At 32.8% G+C, this 17,824-nt stretch overlaps 2 protein-coding genes and 1 pseudogene across 4 annotated transcripts; all 3 read left to right on the top strand.

Moving 5' to 3' along the window:
• The first annotated feature begins 1,983 nt into the window (after window positions 1–1,983).
• LOC145058311 (uncharacterized) lies at window positions 1,984–3,511 on the top strand. The gene is made up of 3 exons (XM_079006233.1): window positions 1,984–2,626; window positions 2,774–3,258; window positions 3,329–3,511. Exons 1-3 carry the CDS (start codon window positions 1,984–1,986, stop codon window positions 3,509–3,511), a joined length of 1,311 nt encoding a protein of 436 aa, XP_078862359.1.
• Window positions 3,512–6,394: 2,883 nt separating this feature from the next.
• Window positions 6,395–10,116, top strand: LOC145094206 (tubulin alpha-1 chain-like). 2 transcript variants are annotated; one of them, XM_079032517.1, is made up of 6 exons: window positions 6,395–6,733; window positions 7,275–7,489; window positions 7,591–7,790; window positions 7,885–8,393; window positions 9,637–9,757; window positions 9,843–10,095. In XM_079032517.1, exons 1-6 carry the CDS (start codon window positions 6,621–6,623, stop codon window positions 9,963–9,965), a joined length of 1,281 nt encoding a protein of 426 aa, XP_078888643.1. In that variant the 5' UTR covers window positions 6,395–6,620; the 3' UTR covers window positions 9,966–10,095. The 2 variants fall into 2 exon arrangements, with proteins under 2 accessions (XP_078888643.1, XP_078888637.1); XM_079032511.1 differs by having other exon boundaries at window positions 9,637–10,116.
• A 2,633-nt stretch (window positions 10,117–12,749) lies between these two features.
• On the top strand, window positions 12,750–13,297 carry LOC145058300 (aquaporin PIP1-3 pseudogene; annotated as a pseudogene). Its single transcript, XR_013686321.1, has 2 exons — window positions 12,750–13,040; window positions 13,142–13,297. The product of XR_013686321.1 is annotated as an aquaporin PIP1-3 pseudogene (transcript).
• Window positions 13,298–17,824: the final 4,527 nt, after the last annotated feature.

Genomic DNA, 17,824 nt, shown 5'->3' with positions numbered 1-17,824 from the left:
ATATTTATGTTACATCTCTATAGTCTTATGAAATTTTGAAACAAAATTGATTTAGTTCGAAATGTAATTTTTAGGGATTTAGTATTTTTTTTGTGTATATAAAAAAGTTTGAGTTTTTTACTCTACTTATCCATAATCACATGGTCATTTTTATCAATATCCCTAAAAAATATCGACCATCATTAATCATTTTTTGTTACATTTAAGAACAAATTACGCGAATGGTCCTTTAGGTTTTGGATTTTTCCCTAATTTAGTCCCTACGGTACTTTTTTACCTCAAATAGTACCTATTGACCATAAGTTGCACGCGTTTGGTCCCCGAGTTGGATGTCCGTCCATTTCAACGTTAAGCTGCTCCATTTGACTTGCACATGAAGGTATTTATGTCATTTTAGCCTAAAGGACCTTTTCTGAACATATAAATTAACAACTATATCCATTAAGGTGGCGGGGTTTAGTTTCAGACATTGACTTTACACTCTATCTCTTTCCCCAAGAAAACCTTTTGATCATCCCATCTTCTTCAATCTTGAGTTCTTATCGTCGTCGGGCGTTACAGTTCAACTGATTGAACTGTGTATTGAGGAAAATGGTGCTCACATTGTGGTCTTTACGTCCACACTACACCCAACCACCTGACCTACGTAAAGAATATGGTAAGCACGGACCTTGTAATGCTAGGTTTTGACGAAATGTAATTTTTCTTTCCTCCATCATTAACATTTTATTGTTCTTGAATGTTCACAGGTTCTATTTCAAGCTTTTGCACATTCAAGATAAATCATGGAGGTTCGTTCACAAATACGGTATCTGGAAGGTCATACATAGATGGGCTTGTTGATCACTTTGATTTTGTGGACATGGATGTGTTTTCAGTCCACGAGTTAGATGATATGATGGCAGTTTTAGGGTACAATGATGGTGGTATAATGTTTTACCATTTCATGATCCCAGAGACAAACTTGGATAGTGGATTGTTACCCCTTGGCACCGATCAGGAAGTCATTCAGCTGGCAAGGTATGTGCTTAATCATAAGGAAATTAATTTGTACATCGAGCATGGAAATACTAGAGTAGTCCCTTACTTTAAGTCCCCATTGAAGGTTCGTATTGAGGAAGTTGAAGGGAATGATTCTCCTGAAATGAATAGGGTTAGAATGAAAAGGAAATCAATTGGGTCATGTAGTAAAAAGTTGGATTTGAATGAGTCCACTGATTTGTCAAAGTTAATTGTACCCTATGAACCTGTAATCAACAAAAAAACACTCAGTTGATCGAGAGAATGATCCCTTTAGGGGGTACCGTTTGAGGATAACCATGGTAAAAAAAGATGTTGACACAGGGGATGAGCACCAAGCAAAAGGGGATGTTGATCCAGTGGATGATTATGATGTAATGGGGGATGTGGACGCAGAATATGGTGGGGGAAAAAATCTACATGATGTTGAGTTTTTTGTGGATGAATACAGTGGAAGTAAGGAAAGTGTTAGTGAGGGTCCTTGGAGTGAGGGTAGTAGGAGTGAGGGTAATATGACAGATGATGAGAGTGAGGACGAAGACTTCTTTGTGGATTTAGAAAATATTGTAGATGATGTGGATGTTGATATGAAAGAATTTCATATACATGTTGATGAAGATGTTGAGTGGGTTCAAAAAACCACCAAAGAAGCAAGTGGTAGTGGTGTTGACTTTACTGAAGGTGAAGATTTGGAGGTCATAGACCCAGAATCGTTTGAGTCACCTATTGTAGATGAAGATAACAAGAGAGAGAGAGAGGATGTTGAGAGACATAAGAAAGGAAAAAAGTTGTTCTGAGGGTGTAGTTCATCAAAAGGCTTTCACATTAAGACAGAAGTTCAAAACAAAGAAAGATGTGAAAGAATATATAAACAAACATGCAGTAGAAACCAAAAGGGATTTACATTTTGAAAAAAATGACAAAACAAGGATTAGGGCCAAGTGTAGAGGAGTGGTCCCAGATATGAGTGGTGGGCCATGGACAAAGTCAAGGACTGGATTCAAGGACAAAACATTAAATATGAAAGAGGGTAAATGTCCTTGGGTTGTACTGGTGTCTAGACCTAAAGAGACAGATGACTGGGTAGTGAACACCCTAGTTAGTGAACATCGGTGTGTGCAATCAAGAACCATTAAAGCTTGCAACTACAAATTCATTGCAGCAAACATTGTGAAGCAAATCGAGAGTAATCCAACCATTCCAGTCAATGCACTTCAAGAAGATCTCATTCAAAAATTCGAGATGAACATGTCAAGAATGAAGGTACATCAGGCAAAGGAATTGACTCAGAAGCATGTTTTTGGGGATTTTCAGAAACAATATGCTATTTTGAGGGACTATGGACTAGAGTTGATGGAAAGAAACCCAGGTACTAATGTGAAGATCGATTGTTACAGTGAGCCAAATTTAAATTCTAATACAAGGACATTTAGGAGAATTTACATTTGTTTAGGAGCATTAAAGGAAGGATTTAAGGCTAATCTAAGGGATTTCATAGGGTTGGATGGTACTTTCATGAAAGGTCCCTATCCTGGTCAAATTTTGACTGTCGTAGGGGTAGATTCCAATAATGGGATATATCCTCTTGCAAGATCTCATTTCTCAGGTTAGTACTTCATCTTTCCTTTATGTTAACATTTACTTGTCATTGTTAGGATTTGTTCTCATTTTGTATTATATGACTAAACATGGAGGGCACATACTAACATCTTGTTGAATAACCTGTGTGAGGTTCTGAATGGAAAAATACAAGGTGGTAGGGACAAACCTATCATTTATTGTTTGGAGTATATTAGAGAGTATTTGATGAAGAGAATTTGCAATGTACAAAGAGAGATTGATAGATGCCATGGTCCTCTCACACCAACTGCCACTAGTCTTCTTGATCAAATGAAAAGACAAGCACAAAAGCATAGGTGTATTTTCAATGGGGTTAAAACTCAAGTCACTACTTATTGGGGTGATCAGTTTATTGTGAATTTGGATGAAAAAACATGCACATGTAGACATTGGGAAATTACAGGCATGTTATGCTCACATGCAATAAATGCAATATGGGAAAAGATTAAACATGGAGCAAAGAATGTTCCTGAGTTGGAGTATTGGGTCCACCCATGCTACTGGCTAGTTACATGGGAAGAAGTGTACAAACACAAAATTAAACCTATAAATGGTAGATTGATGTGGCCCAAATCACAATGCCCAACCAAGTTGCTTCCACCCAAACATGTTGTTCAGGTATGTCTTCATATATCAATATAATTGAAGTTTTTTAAGAACAACAATTTAATCTTATGTACATTTGTAGGTGGGTAGGCCCAAAAAGAAAAGGAAGAGGGCATATGATGAACCTGCTACACAGGGGCATAAACTGTCCAAGAGGTGGACCACTGTCACATGTAGAAAGTGCAACAACAAAGGGCATAGTTCAAGAACTTGTAAAGGTCAAGGTGGCCCTAATGACAAAAGAACTGAAGAAACAGGAGGATAGAAGTGAGGATGGGGGTGTTGTTGAGAACCATTAGGTCTTTTGATGTAATTTGCACTTTACTTCTATGGTTATGTTAACACCTATGTTTATGTACCAAACAATACTTACTTTGGGCTCCTTATTTTGTATGGTCATGCATGTTGACCTTGAATCATTGTACACATAGGTAAACTGTGAAACAATGTCAATTGTTGTTGTGATATACAATAGCATTTTTGTTATATTCTTGTTCTTGTCAACTAGTATTTGTGATATTCAAAGTGTTTGGTCATGCATGTTGAATTGATGTTCTTGTCAATAATATTTAATTGCACAAAGCCATGACACAATAACCTTGTTCTGAAATTAAACCATTTGATTACAAAAAGACTATAACATTAAGACAACATTAACCATAACATAATTTACTGCAGTCAAACTCAAAAAAGACACAAACATTACATAAACCATGGTACAATTTCCTGTCTTCAGACTCAAAATAAGACCACCAGTACATTAACCCTATGACTTCGACACTACTTCTTGCATTCAGATACCACATTCAGAGGCAACTTCGACCATGCTTCAAGTAATGAATTACGAAAAGACCCCAACTGAAGAGAATGATTAACTTATACATCCTAGCTTGTAGTGTAGCTTGTTGAAGAGATTCTTGGAGCTTGTTCATAGACCTGATTAACCCAGGTATCACTTCCACCGATCTAGGGCACATCGGCTCATCAAACCACCCAATCCAACCATACTTTCTCTCATTACGAAGACAAGACCAAAATCGCCTTCCAGGGTTGCGATCTGACCAGGAAGTGACGATGGCTAGATCACGATTTCCACAAACACATATCGGCATTTTCCCCAGCTTTCTTTCTCTAACAGTAGTAGTGATCGATTAAATTAGGAGAAAGAACAAGAAGAAGTAATATAAGCGTTAATTTATATGTTCGGAAAAGGTCCTTTAGGCTAAAATGACATAAATACCCTAATGTGCAAGTCACATGGGGGCAACTTAACGTTGGAATGGACGGACATCCAACTCGGGGACCAAACGCGTGCAACTTATGGTCCATAGGTACTATTTGAGGTAAAAAAGTACCGTAGGGACTAAATTAGGGAAAAATCCAAAACCTAAATGACCATTCGCGTAATTTGTTCTACATTTAAACATCCCTTGTAAACAACCTAAATTAAGATAGTTATTCTCTCCGTTTAATCGAACAAAATATTTACTTTTCTAGGTTGTAAATTTTTTTTAAACAATTTTCTTTCTCAAATATTTAATATGAATCCATATATTTGCAACCGTTACAACATATTAGTAAAATTTGATTGTGATGTACTCTTTAATTGTGATACACTGATGTATGTATGTATGTATGAGTTTTTAAAAACTTATTATATTAAGAATATTTTAATTTTTAAGGATGGTATTTGGGATTGTTTATTTGAAGTGCTTATTTTTGTTATTACGGTTTGACATCAATAATAAGAAGTTTTAAATGTTTGAATATGAATATTTAATACACACTTATTAACTTAAATAATGAGTTTTGGTAAATTACTTTCTTAATTATTGACTTATTTAAAGAGTTTTTTTATAAGTATCTTCTAATTATACATATAAGCATCATTTATCAAACACTAAAAAAATAACTTATTATGTTTTGGTATCGGATAAGCTAAATTAAATGTTTTTTTTTCTAAAACTTCGTTTTGATACCGGATAAAATTATAAGCATTTTTACTAGAAATTATAAGTTGTTTTAAATAATCAATCCCAAACATCCCTATAAGTAGGGGTGTTATTCAATTGGTTTTTTCGAGTTTCAGTTTAATCGGTTCAGTTTTATCGTTTTTTACATCGTAAAACTAAGTATAACCAAACCAAATAATGTTCGGTTTAATCGGTTTTAGTTAATTCGATTACAGTTTATTTGGTTTGGTTTACCAATTAAACCGAATAAAAATTTGCATGTAAAAATAAATATTAAACTATAAGAAAAAAGACTTACTAAACTTTTACTAAATGAAAAAAATACACTAATATATAACATATTATATTCAATCTCTGACGACATGTTGTTTTGAATTGTCGATGTACCCATACAAGTTGTAGAGACGATTTATATATATCTTTAGCCACATATGAAGATGAAAAAAATAATAAAATGTTAATTGACATTTGACTAATTAGTTGTTGCATTTTCATAGAATATATAAACAATTACAATTTTATGATTGCTAATAATTAAATAACGAGTTATGGAAAAAAAAATTCAATAGTTAATCTATGAATTTCATTATAAAATGTTAATTTATAGATATAAACTTTAAAAATATATATTAATCAAATAGTTTATTCGTCTTAATCAAAATAATTAAAATTTAACAAACAAACACCGAACCAAATAATACATGATTCGATTAACCAAATTGAATTAACAGAATGATCAAATAAGCCGAACCAAATAAACCAAATATCATTTGGTTTATTCGGTAGTTCGGTTATTCAGTTTCTTTTTTTATTTCACACCCATAATTTTATGTATCTATAAAGTCATATACCAAACCAAAAGTTGCATTTATCAAAATAGTTATGTTATTTTCGGAATGGATATTGTATATTTTGGCGACATTATATTTTACTAAATGAAATGACAGATTGTTTAGTAGTTATGTCAATCATATGGTATATATAACATATCTCGAAGGAAAAATATTACTTCTTTTATTATTTTAAGGATTTTTATAATAAAATGAGTTTAAATGATATCAATAATTCAATATAAAAATGTGATGGGCCAACCAATTCATAATTTCATATGGATAAGTGGGCCAGTGTAGTGTCCAAGTATTCAATATAAATTCCAATATAAGTTTTCGAAATTTAGGGCAAGAGAGAATATTTATTTTGGAAGTTGGAGGGACAAAACGGTAAATTTGCGTAGCCGGCTGGGGACGGGTGAAAGGCTGGCGGGAGTGGGTGGAGCCACGCTTGCTGTCTGTCGAATCTTATCGACTACATTTCCCTCTTCTTACAGTCTTCTTAGATCGGAATCAGAGCATAAAACCTCAACTTTTCTTCCAACTGATTCACACACACTCAGAGAGAGATATGAGGGAGATCATAAGTATACACATAGGTCAAGCTGGAATTCAGGTTGGAAATTCATGTTGGGAGCTTTATTGCCTCGAACATGGCATTCAGCCCGATGGTTTGATGCCTAGGTTTGTTCTTCCTTTTTCGTTCTTCGATTCCCTTTCATTAATTTTCAGTAAATGTATGTGGTTGAATACATCTACTTTCAGTGTTCGTTGAATTCTGCTGTTTTTGTAGCTTCATTTAACACATCTACTGCTTTACTTGATGTTTCTATCGAATCTCTTTTCTGTTTACCTTTTCTTCGTTCTTACTTCGCTAATGTTCATGATTCGTACTCTGTTTTTGTTCTATGACTTCAATTTCTGATTCTCGATGGATCTGAATTTATGGTGAAGTGTTCGTTAGGTCATACATTTAGGGATCTTACTTCTTATGTCATTAGAATTGGAAAATTCTCCGATTAAATGCGTTTGAAGTGATCCAAACTTGGATCTCAAGTTCATAAGCTAAAATTCGATGGATCTGGTTGACTTTCTTTGACTGTAATACAGTAAACATGAATATGAAAATTCCAACAGTTTAATCTCTTGATTCACTCAGATTCCGAATAGATCTTTACAATGCACAATGCAGCTAATAAATCAAACTCTTTCTTTCTTTTTTCAGTGACACAACACCTGGAGTTGCAGATGATGCATTCAACACGTTCTTTAGTGAAACTGGAGCAGGAAAGCATGTTCCAAGAGCAATATTCGTTGATCTTGAGCCAACTGTGATTGATGAAGTTAGAACAGGAACTTATCGCCAACTCTTCCACCCTGAACAACTTATTTCTGGAAAAGAAGATGCTGCTAATAACTTCGCAAGAGGCCATTACACAGGTACTTATAATTTATCCAAATTATATCTTATATTCATCCGATCATATACAAATACAACGATAAAAAGTTAAAAACACAACTCTTTTTTTTTTTTTTTTCAGTGGGAAAGGAAATTGTTGATCTATGCCTTGATCGAGTAAGAAAGTTAGCAGACAACTGCACTGGTTTACAAGGGTTTTTAGCATTCAATGCTGTTGGTGGTGGAACTGGTTCTGGACTCGGGTCTTTATTGTTAGAACGTTTGTCTGTTGACTATGGAAAAAAGTCAAAGCTTGGGTTCACAATTTATCCTTCTCCTCAGGTGCTTTATTATCAAAGCATCTTCAACGTGATGTTTTCTTTTTTGAGTTAGTTAAACACAATATTTATAACAAGTTGTTATCATCAACTTTCAGGTCTCAACAGCAGTAGTGGAACCCTACAACAGTGTCCTTTCAACACACGCACTACTCGAACACACAGATGTCGCGGTTTTATTAGACAACGAAGCAATCTACGACATATGTAGGAGATCACTAGACATCGAGAGGCCAACATACACGAATTTAAACCGATTAATTTCTCAAATCATATCGTCTTTAACAACTTCTCTTAGATTTGATGGAGCAATTAATGTTGATATTACTGAGTTTCAAACAAACCTTGTCCCATACCCTCGGATTCATTTCATGCTTTCCAGTTATGCCCCTGTGATTTCGGTTGAGAAAGCGTATCATGAGCAGCTTTCGGTGCCTGAGATTACGAATGCGGTGTTTGAGCCTGCGAGTATGATGGCAAAGTGTGATCCGAGACATGGGAAGTATATGGCGTGTTGTTTGATGTATCGGGGAGATGTTGTTCCTAAAGATGTTAATGCTGCTGTTGCAACTATCAAAACTAAACGCACTGTGCAGTTTGTTGATTGGTAAGAAATTAATTTTATTATTATTGTTATTGTTATTATATGATGATGATATATGTTGATTGGTTTATTGACTTATGAAATTAGAACTAACTGTTGTTTTTGTATTTTGGTTTTTGTTTTTTTTGGATTAAACCTCAACTTTATTTTTATTTTTCTAAAAAAGACCTTTTTTTTCTTCGATTTGGCCGTTTTACTAGGTTTACTAAAAAAATTTCTGGAAAAACCCTTTAACTTTTTTTTTCCCTGAAAATACACCTCATTTTTTTTTGGTTTTTTTTTACGGATTAAAACTCAACTTTATTTTTTCGTGAAAAGGACTTTGCATTTTTTTCATTTTTTTCTGATTTGGCCTTTTTATTTATTTTTCTCTAAAAAAAGTTCTAAAATGTGAGGATTTATTTGGAAACATTTAGAAGGTTGAGGGTTTTTTTTTGGAAAAATAAACAAAGTTGAGGGTTTTTTCGGAAAATGAAAAAAATATAAGGTGTTTTTCATGGAAAAAAAATAAAGATGAGATTTAATCTGGAAAAAACACAAAATATAAGGTTTTTATAAGATTAACCCCTTTTTTTTACGGATTAAACCTCAATTTTATTTTTTTTGTTAAAAAAGACCTTGTATTTTATCATTTTTTTTTTTCGATTTGGCACATTTAGCAGGTTTACTTGTAATCTTCTGGTTTTAAACAATTCTTTTTTCCAGAAAAGCCCTCTTAACATTTTTTTTATCCGAAAACCCCCTCATTTTTATCTTTTTTTTCTTCGAAAAAATCTCGCATTTTACATTTTTTTTGGAAAAAAAAGTTGAGGATTTCTCTGGAAAAAAAGTTGTCTAAAACGGGAAGATTACAACCTAGTAAGAGGACCAAATTGGAAAAAATGGAAAATTTGAAGGTCTTTTTTAGAAAAAAATAAAGTCGATCTTTTAAAATTTCAACACGTCAATTTTTACTTTAAGTTTCCAAAAATAACTATTTTTTTTATTACAATTTCATGGTATTTATTTATTTTAATTTGTAAAAAAAACAATTTTTTAGACGCTATATAATTCTTTAAACGAAATATGCAATTTACAACGATATACCTTTATAATTTATATATCACAAAAGTTCATTTTTCTTCACATATCAATTTAAATTTTTATCTAGTATCTACTTTACATAACAAAACAACAATCCATTCCATTAATTTTCCTTTAAGTGATTTGAAATTTAATATTGTTAATATTTGTTTGACTTTGACAGGTGTCCAACTGGTTTCAAATGTGGTATAAATTACCAGCCGCCATCAGTTGTGCCAGGTGGCGATCTAGCAAAGGTCCAACGAGCGGTTTGCATGATCAGCAACAACACAGCAGTTGCTGAGGTGTTTTCACGCATTGACCATAAGTTTGACTTGATGTATGCAAAGAGAGCATTTGTTCATTGGTATGTTGGTGAAGGGATGGAAGAAGGAGAGTTCTCAGAAGCACGTGAAGATCTTGCAGCTCTTGAGAAAGATTATGAAGAAGTTGGTGCTGAAGGAGTCGATGATGAAGGAGAGGATGAAGAGTATTAACTATTCAAAATGGTAAATGGTGACACACTCTTGTTTTGTGGAATAATGGATTCTTGCATTTTTTTTATGTTAGGGTTAATACTCTTTTGTGATGAACCATGTTATGTATGTGTGCTTATATTATATTCTTTCTAATTTGAGAAATACACCAAGTGATTTGCAATGAATTAGGAAAGAAAGAAAGTGTTTATGTTGGGTATTTTATAAGTCCCAACAAAGGTCAAGGTCAAGGTCAAGCCTTAGCTGATTTTTTTTTAATTTTATTTATTTATATTTTTGTAGAAATGCCACATGACATAACCACTTCGTTGCCCCATATGGATGCTCTATTATAAATTAAAATCGTAAATAATTAGTTACTTGATATAATGACACGAATAAATATAATGATACCAATGTGATTATAACGATTATATGTAATTCTTTACCAAAATGACTATTTCATGAGTATAATTTGGGGAAACCACTATCTTATGGGCCTTAACGAAATGACCACTGTTGGTGAAAATAAAACTTGCGAACTCTAAGGTAAGACAAAGGTCCCGTGTGTTCACTTTTCAAAAGTTCATTTTCGTTGTTGCCTTCGTCTGCCACCTCTTTCACCATGGAAAGGAGCGAATATAATCATTTTTGTTTGTGCGTGCGGATCATTGATTGAAAAACATGAACTTTATGCAAGTAAGTGATCGATAAACCTTTTTTTTGGTATGATAGTCGTAACTGTTACTCGAACACTCTTAGAAATGAGTTTTAACGTTTTTGGTTATTTGTTTAGGTACTTGGATTTGATAAGCATATAATACTATTTCCTTGAACGAAATTGTCGTAGTTTAAAGAGAATCGACATTGGCATGAACGATGAAGCTCTCATGAATGGTTCATGCATTAGATGTCCCAAATTTCAAACAAAAATTTTCTTTTTTTAAAAAGTATAAATAAAACAATCATTACCTGTAAAAGATGAAGTACCGATCGTTCCAAAACCACTAGACATAACATGTGAAAATCATTGTATCAAAATCATCAAGATTAACGAAAGTTTAAAACATAAATATAGGGAGATGTGCATGCGTCACGGTCAAGCTGGAGCCTTCCCACTGCCAGAAGCACAATCTGAAAAATATTTAATTCACAACTGTAAACATAAAGTTTAATGAGTTCCAAAATATATCATATATTAGGCACAAAGTCATCATCCTAAAGACCTGCATAACTTCCAACCATTCTCCTAGCGGGCTTGAAGGCATATAGTCAACTTCCCTTAAGTCCCAACAATCTCTTAGTGGGCCTCAAGGCACATATCCAACTTTCTCTAAGTTACAACATTCTCCTAGCAGACATGAAGACACATAACTGATAGGTGCATTATGCACCTATTTTGCATGTTTATTTCCGTCATTTCATTGCACTTTACTTCCTAATTCTTACATTTAGTTTATAGTTGGGTCCAAAATTGTAGAGAAGGTGGAAATCTTCAAAGCTCATTGCTTCCTTGCAAATATTGAATCCTTCACTAAAAACACCAAACAAGCTCCAAAAAGTGAATCAAGGAGAGAGGATGAGCTTAAAACACTCAAAGGGAATAGATTTTCTTTGGAGTGAGGAGAACCCTTCTTCTGTTTCTCCTATTCAGATGGAAGCCATCAACCCCCTTTGCCTGTACTCCCCTCTCCGTTGTCTTTAACACAAGTTGGAGCCTTATATTTTTCCAGCTCCGACTTCGTCGAAGCTCCCATTCTTGCCGGAACCCTAGCAACTTACAACACTAAGTTCACCAGAGTTTCAGTTCTTCCTCTCTCCTGCCGCTGCATCAGATTCTCTTTGCCAAAGTTGCCATTGTTGCAACACCTGCCAAAACCCTCGCAAATTTCGGCAAAGTTGTCGACGGAGCTCTAGCTCTTGCCTTCATTTCTGTCTCCTGCTCATATTCTCTATGTTTTTAGTTTCTTTGTTTTTCAGTTTCATCGTCCTCCTTATCAAACTGCGGGGGATGTTAGAGGGGTTTAGGGTTTTGGCCCAAAGCCTTTAGGGTTCAGAGTTTATATATATATATATATATATATATATATATATATATATATATATATATATATATATATATATATAGAGAGAGAGAGAGAGAGAGAGTTAGGTTCAAATGTTTTTAACAACTATTGTGTGCCTAAATGCACCAATGAAAATTCAAGAAATAATAAATTATTAAATAAACCATTAAAGGGTATTTTGGACTTTTAATGCTTTTAATTAAAGGAAATAATTTAATTGGAATCCTATAATTAAGGAAATAATAGAATATCACGTATCTGATCCATTAAATCATGGTTCCTTCATCTTAATAACCCTAATTCTATATCAGAGTATACGATTATCTTCTTCACCCACCATAGTCGAAATGTACAACCACGAGATAGCCACCTCCACCGTATACAAATACGTACCAACAGATCACACCACCGGCGACACCGTTGTTTTTCCCCTTCCAGCATCCAAACCCTAAATCTGAAACCATAACCACTATCCTAGTTTTGGTCAATTAAGAAACCAGTGTTCGATTTTGGTTCCAATTTCCCTATGAACAGATCGTTGTTCATCGTGTCACGCAAATAATCGAAGATGGTGTTGGCGGAATTAGGGGAGCATTTCACGTGCTCTCCAGCAGATGAGCAATGTCACGATCATCGATGAGAAGGTCCTTAATGATTGTTCAAACGAGATCACACACGCTCTTCTTCAGGTATGTTTCCACTTTCCACCGGAACCCTAATTTTATCTTCTTTCTTCTTCAACTCGTCTAAAAACTATGTTTCATCTTCAAACAGGAGGGCATATTAATCCAACTGTGACATTCGGTTTGTTATTAGCAAGAAAACTGTTTCATCTTCAAACAGGAGCGATCTGTGGTGCCGGATTTGTGAAAGGGTTTCAGGGTGATGCGCGGTACACGACGTTAGGCGGTGGTGCTAATGTCGTCGCCCATGGTTACACCAAGGGTGATGGTCTTGGTGCTGAGATTGTTGGCACTTTCGTGCTTGTTTACACCGTGTTCTCTGCAGCTGATGCTAAAAGAAGCGCCAGAGACTCCCATGTCCCTGTATGCAACTCACTCCATTGACTATTGAATTATATACAGATATTCACTTTAGAAAAGGTGAGATTTTTATTTTGAATTAAATTTGAATGTGTTTATTGTAGATTTTGGCTCCTCTTCCAATTGGGTTTGCGGTGTTCTTGGTTCATTTGGCCACCATCCCCATCACCGGAACTGAATGTTGCTTCTTTAGTGATTCATTGACTGTCAATCAAAAGGAAACACATGTTGAAACAGAATAAAAGTTAATTTAAAACTCAATCAGGTATCTTATTTTCTTTATTGATTACAATATTCTATTATCTAAGATTTGATCAGATAATATCTAGCAGAATTTCAGAATATTCTTTGTATTCTAGCAGAATTTCAGAATTTCAGGATTCAACATCCAAAAACAACAATATTCTTTCAGAATTCAAGAAGAAAACATGGAGAACGAGAGTATTCTAGCAGAATGTCGTTGACCAGGGCAGTGTTCTACATGGTGACTATTGAATACATTAAATTCTTTCAAAATTTCAGGATTCAACGTCCAAAAACAACAATATTCTTTCAGAATTCAAGAAGAAAACATGGAGAACGAGAGTATTCTAGCAGAATGTTGTTATTTTTTAAGAATGTTATTCATTTTTGTTGATATTCTTTTAGAATATTTATAACTATATTTAAAATGTATAAGACTTTTAGTCTGTAAGAATATGTATGAATTTGTATTTAAGTTCGGATGTATAAGGATATATTAGAATGTTTGTTATTTTTCAACATCTTATTCAAGAATTTTGTTTTTCTTCAATAATATTCTATTAGAATAAAATTCTGAAAGAGTATCATTCTAACAAAAAATATTCTGATAGAATAAAATCGTTAAAAATTGAAATTGAATTAATTAAAAAATTCAGATTTTTTTAAATTAGGAGAATTAATCATCCCTAAAATTTCGAAAATTTCCTTTTATAAATGTAGTTAATTGTCCAAAATACCCTTTTGCTAAAAATTGTGTGATTGTATGGTACATGTTACCCCATTGTAATATCATACACTCTCAAATCATGTCCATTGATTAATTTCATCCGTTGGTCCAGATCTGTGCATTCTGACACACAATACTTAGTAAAAACAAAATAACCTAGCCCTATATATATATATATATATATATATATATATATATATATATATATATATATATATATATATATATATATATATATATATATATATATATATATATATATATATATATAATCTTCTTTTGAGAATGAAGCAATAATATCAAAGAAATACATTAAATATCATAGTAAATATATGTGGAGCCCCATATTAACTCTCCAAAAGATCCCTTGTGGAGATAAAGGAGACTCAAACATATATAACCACATGTGTTTGATATAATGTCAATATGCTTCTTAATGTGTATTCGATCATGGTGCAATCTAAACATGTGTGTGACTGATTTCCCCCTTAATTTCCACATATTTTCCAAAAAGAAAACGAAAAGTGAAACAAAAAAGTTTAAAAGTATGCAATAAAGAGCATTGTACTTTGAGATAAGAAAGTATATTGTTTTTGTTGTGTGATACTAATTTTGTTTAGATTCAATGTCTGTTCTCCGAAGCCTTTTCCATAAGAAAATATATTGTTTTTGTTCTCTATGACTGATTTGTTCCTAAATTTCTACATCTTTTACAAAGTAGACGGAAAAAAACATAAGAAGTATGCAATTTAGTTTATTTGGCATGTTTATGAACATATCAAAAGAGTCTTTCATGGAAAACTTGATTCATTATTCATTAAGCTACATGTATAATTGTTTCCAACCAAATGCCAAAGCATAAACAAAGTAGATAAAACATTTATGTAAGCTTCATTAAACATAGTTTGCATCCCATACACAGTTGCAAAGTTCAATTCCATATCAGTCATATATGTTTGTTTATATTTCTACTTTGAATTGTCATTGTTAGTTCACTGATGGTAAATCGTTTAATAGTCTTTAATCATAGCGATTTTAGTTTGTTCACTTCATTTTAATGTTACAATTAAACGTATAAGGAATATTTGTATTTCTTATTTCGATATATGGTAGTCATAAATAATACAAGACAACCAAGAATTTGGTGTTCATGAAAACCCCAATTTAAACTAAACACGATATGTTGAGAATTTTCAAGAATTGGGTTTGTGTTGTTTTTTGGAATTGTTCTTGAGGACGTTTATGGTTGCATGCAAGACTTCGAGAAGTTTTCCTTCATAATTTTGCATATTGTAAGGTTTTAACTTTTTCTTGATTTTTTATTTTCACCCTAAATATATGTATTTTTTGGTCTAATTTTTTACATACAATTTAAATTCTTGATTACTGCCTTGAAGTTTTTGGTGAATCCTAAATGGGTCCTACATAGCTTATCAAAATAATTGCTATCTCAATATGGTATTAACAATTAATGAGATGATAACATCATTTTTGTTTGAATTTTAATTATTAATTTGCTATAAATTATCACTTGGATTATCATTTGGCCGCCTGCTAACATCCACATCACTACAACACAAATGCACAAATCTGATAAAAATAATCATGAGTTAAATTTTATAAGAAATGTTTACAATATAGCTTTCAATTTATAATAATTCACATTTATGTGGCATTACATTTTTTTTATAGAAAAATTAAATTAAACAATGAAACTTTACAAAATATGCAAAATATATAATTGTTCTTTATAAAAAAAATTATGTTTAACAATGATTTCATAGTATATATATAGCATTTGAAATTTTTTCCAGCCAAATCAAAGTGGAACAATGTTGTGTTTTGTTGTGTCAAAGGGATGGATTTGTGCATGAAAAGTGAAATAAGTATTTGGCTTTAGGGGCAATTGGATTCCACAACATTCTAGTCTAACAAAAGCATACATGGTGTCTTCCACTGCCACCTCTTCCTTGTTATTGTCGATTTTCTTTCTTTTTTGTTTTTTGTTGTTCTTTAAATCTCTTTTTTTGTCGTTTTCATCTCAAGAAAACGACCTAAGACATGTTGTAACGAGTCAATGAATGGCTGACCTCAAGACAAGTACTATATGCAATTTATACATAAAATCTTCTAGACTATTTGGTGTATAGTTAACCTTTAAACGAATAACTTAACTATTATTCTACTTTTTGATTGTTTTCTCATGCTTTTGGAATGGAGGCTAATTGCATGGTTATATTTTGTAGCAAAGTGAATGTCTTTTGCAGAAAAGATGCCAAGGGTTGTATGCATATTATTAGGTAATGATGTTTCTGCAGTGACACTTTGTGATCTTACATCTTCTAGTGGCATCGTGACCTTTACGTTAGACCATATAATATCAACAAATCTCATTTTGTTTCATGATAATACAAACACTTTCCTTCTTGGGTCTATAACATCTTGAACCACTTCCAGGTTAAAGTGGAATCAAATTGTGGTTTTTTTATTCCTAACATATCTTCAATCTATTTAATAAGTTAAATTCATTAAGATCATTTATATTCTTCCAAATAAGTTGAATGCAAAGGTTGTTTTATTTTAACCCCTCAAGATTTCATAGATTTCATTTTGGCATACTTATATGACCTATTTGACTATTGGACTAATGTCTAGGTTATCTCAAGTACTCTAACAGATGGGGAAAGAGGACATTGTCGCCACGTTAGTTAAAAATTTGTTGGATATACGGCCAAGAATAGAATAATTTGCAACACCAACGTTTTTTCATACTTATAGCACTGATATGATATGGTTAGAGACATTATGTTTACATGTGTAGGTGTGTCGGGGTTTCTGTCAAAAAAGACGCACCTATGAACTTCTCAACCGGTATGTTGGAAGGAAGGTCAACACTTAGATTTGACAAGAGTTTCCCTTCGTGCGGGCTTGGGGAGTTGGGGTTTCATTTTGGGCATGTTGCTTTAAAATTCGATTCATATGTAGTAAGAAAAACATAAGAAAGTGTACATTGAGAACCAACATGTTTTTATACCATTTTCATTTAATACTTCTGGTTTTCTTATTATATGGAGCTTAAGATATATGAATATAGTTTTTTCAAAGAATTAGTTTTGCCAACGGATCATATACGTAGTAATTTTATAAGCCTAAGATCTATTAATATAGTTTTTCAAAAGAATTAATTTTTTCTTTCATAAATAATGAGCGACGCAACTTGATGCCAATTTACCTTCCATATTGATGTAAAAATTCCGTTTTTGAAACTAATGTAATAACTATTACCCAAAATGTGGTACTTTCAAATTTTTATCAAATAAAAACAAGTTCCAAATCAACTCATAAACTCTAAACATCTAAATCATCAATCATACTTTCTCTAATATGTTGAAACCTTATCCTCAAGGACCTCAACTCCTTCTTGGTGCCATAACCATCATTGAGGTGCACTATCAACGTGTTCCAATACCCATCCATCGTGATTAATAATTTCGCACTACCCTCCCTCTGTCAAGTAACCCTAAGACGTATCGAGTTTGCTAGCTTGGTGTAACTCTTTCAAAATGTAGAAAGGAATAATGAAAATGAAATAAAACACTCAAATATCTCATAAATAAATGCTTTACACCTTTTGTTGTTTCTTGATTTGTTGTAACAAAATTATAAATGTTAAGAGGTATTTATAGAGAGGCGTTGAGTGTCAAGAGTTTTCTTCTAAATTTAGCAACAATTTTAGGTTAAATTACAACTTTCTATAATATTCTACCTTTCAGCTACTTACTCTAAAACTTTAGAAAATTATATAGCTTTTACTATA

The sequence above is a fragment of the Lactuca serriola genome, chromosome 1 (assembly GCF_051521515.1).
Source record: "Lactuca serriola cultivar US96UC23 chromosome 1, Lser_US96UC23_V15, whole genome shotgun sequence".
NCBI lineage: Eukaryota > Viridiplantae > Streptophyta > Magnoliopsida > Asterales > Asteraceae > Lactuca > Lactuca serriola.
The sequence above is the reverse complement of the archived record's forward strand: the minus strand, read 5'-3'. Positions and strand labels throughout refer to the sequence as shown.

Bases quoted from the DNA above. Each gene is read 5' to 3' on its own strand.
- LOC145058311 (XM_079006233.1), top strand. From the start codon at position 1,984: ATGAGTGGTGGGCCATGGACAAAGTCAAGGACTGGATTCAAGGACAAA. The intron at 2,627-2,773 runs GTTAGTACTTCA...GAAAAATACAAG, and splicing joins TGCAAGATCTCATTTCTCAG to GTGGTAGGGACAAACCTATC. The intron at 3,259-3,328 runs GTATGTCTTCAT...GTACATTTGTAG, and splicing joins CACCCAAACATGTTGTTCAG to GTGGGTAGGCCCAAAAAGAA.
- LOC145094206 (XM_079032511.1), top strand. From the start codon at position 6,621: ATGAGGGAGATCATAAGTATACACATAGGTCAAGCTGGAATTCAGGTT. The intron at 6,734-7,274 runs GTTTGTTCTTCC...TTCTTTTTTCAG, and splicing joins CCCGATGGTTTGATGCCTAG to TGACACAACACCTGGAGTTG. The intron at 7,490-7,590 runs GTACTTATAATT...TTTTTTTTTCAG, and splicing joins CGCAAGAGGCCATTACACAG to TGGGAAAGGAAATTGTTGAT.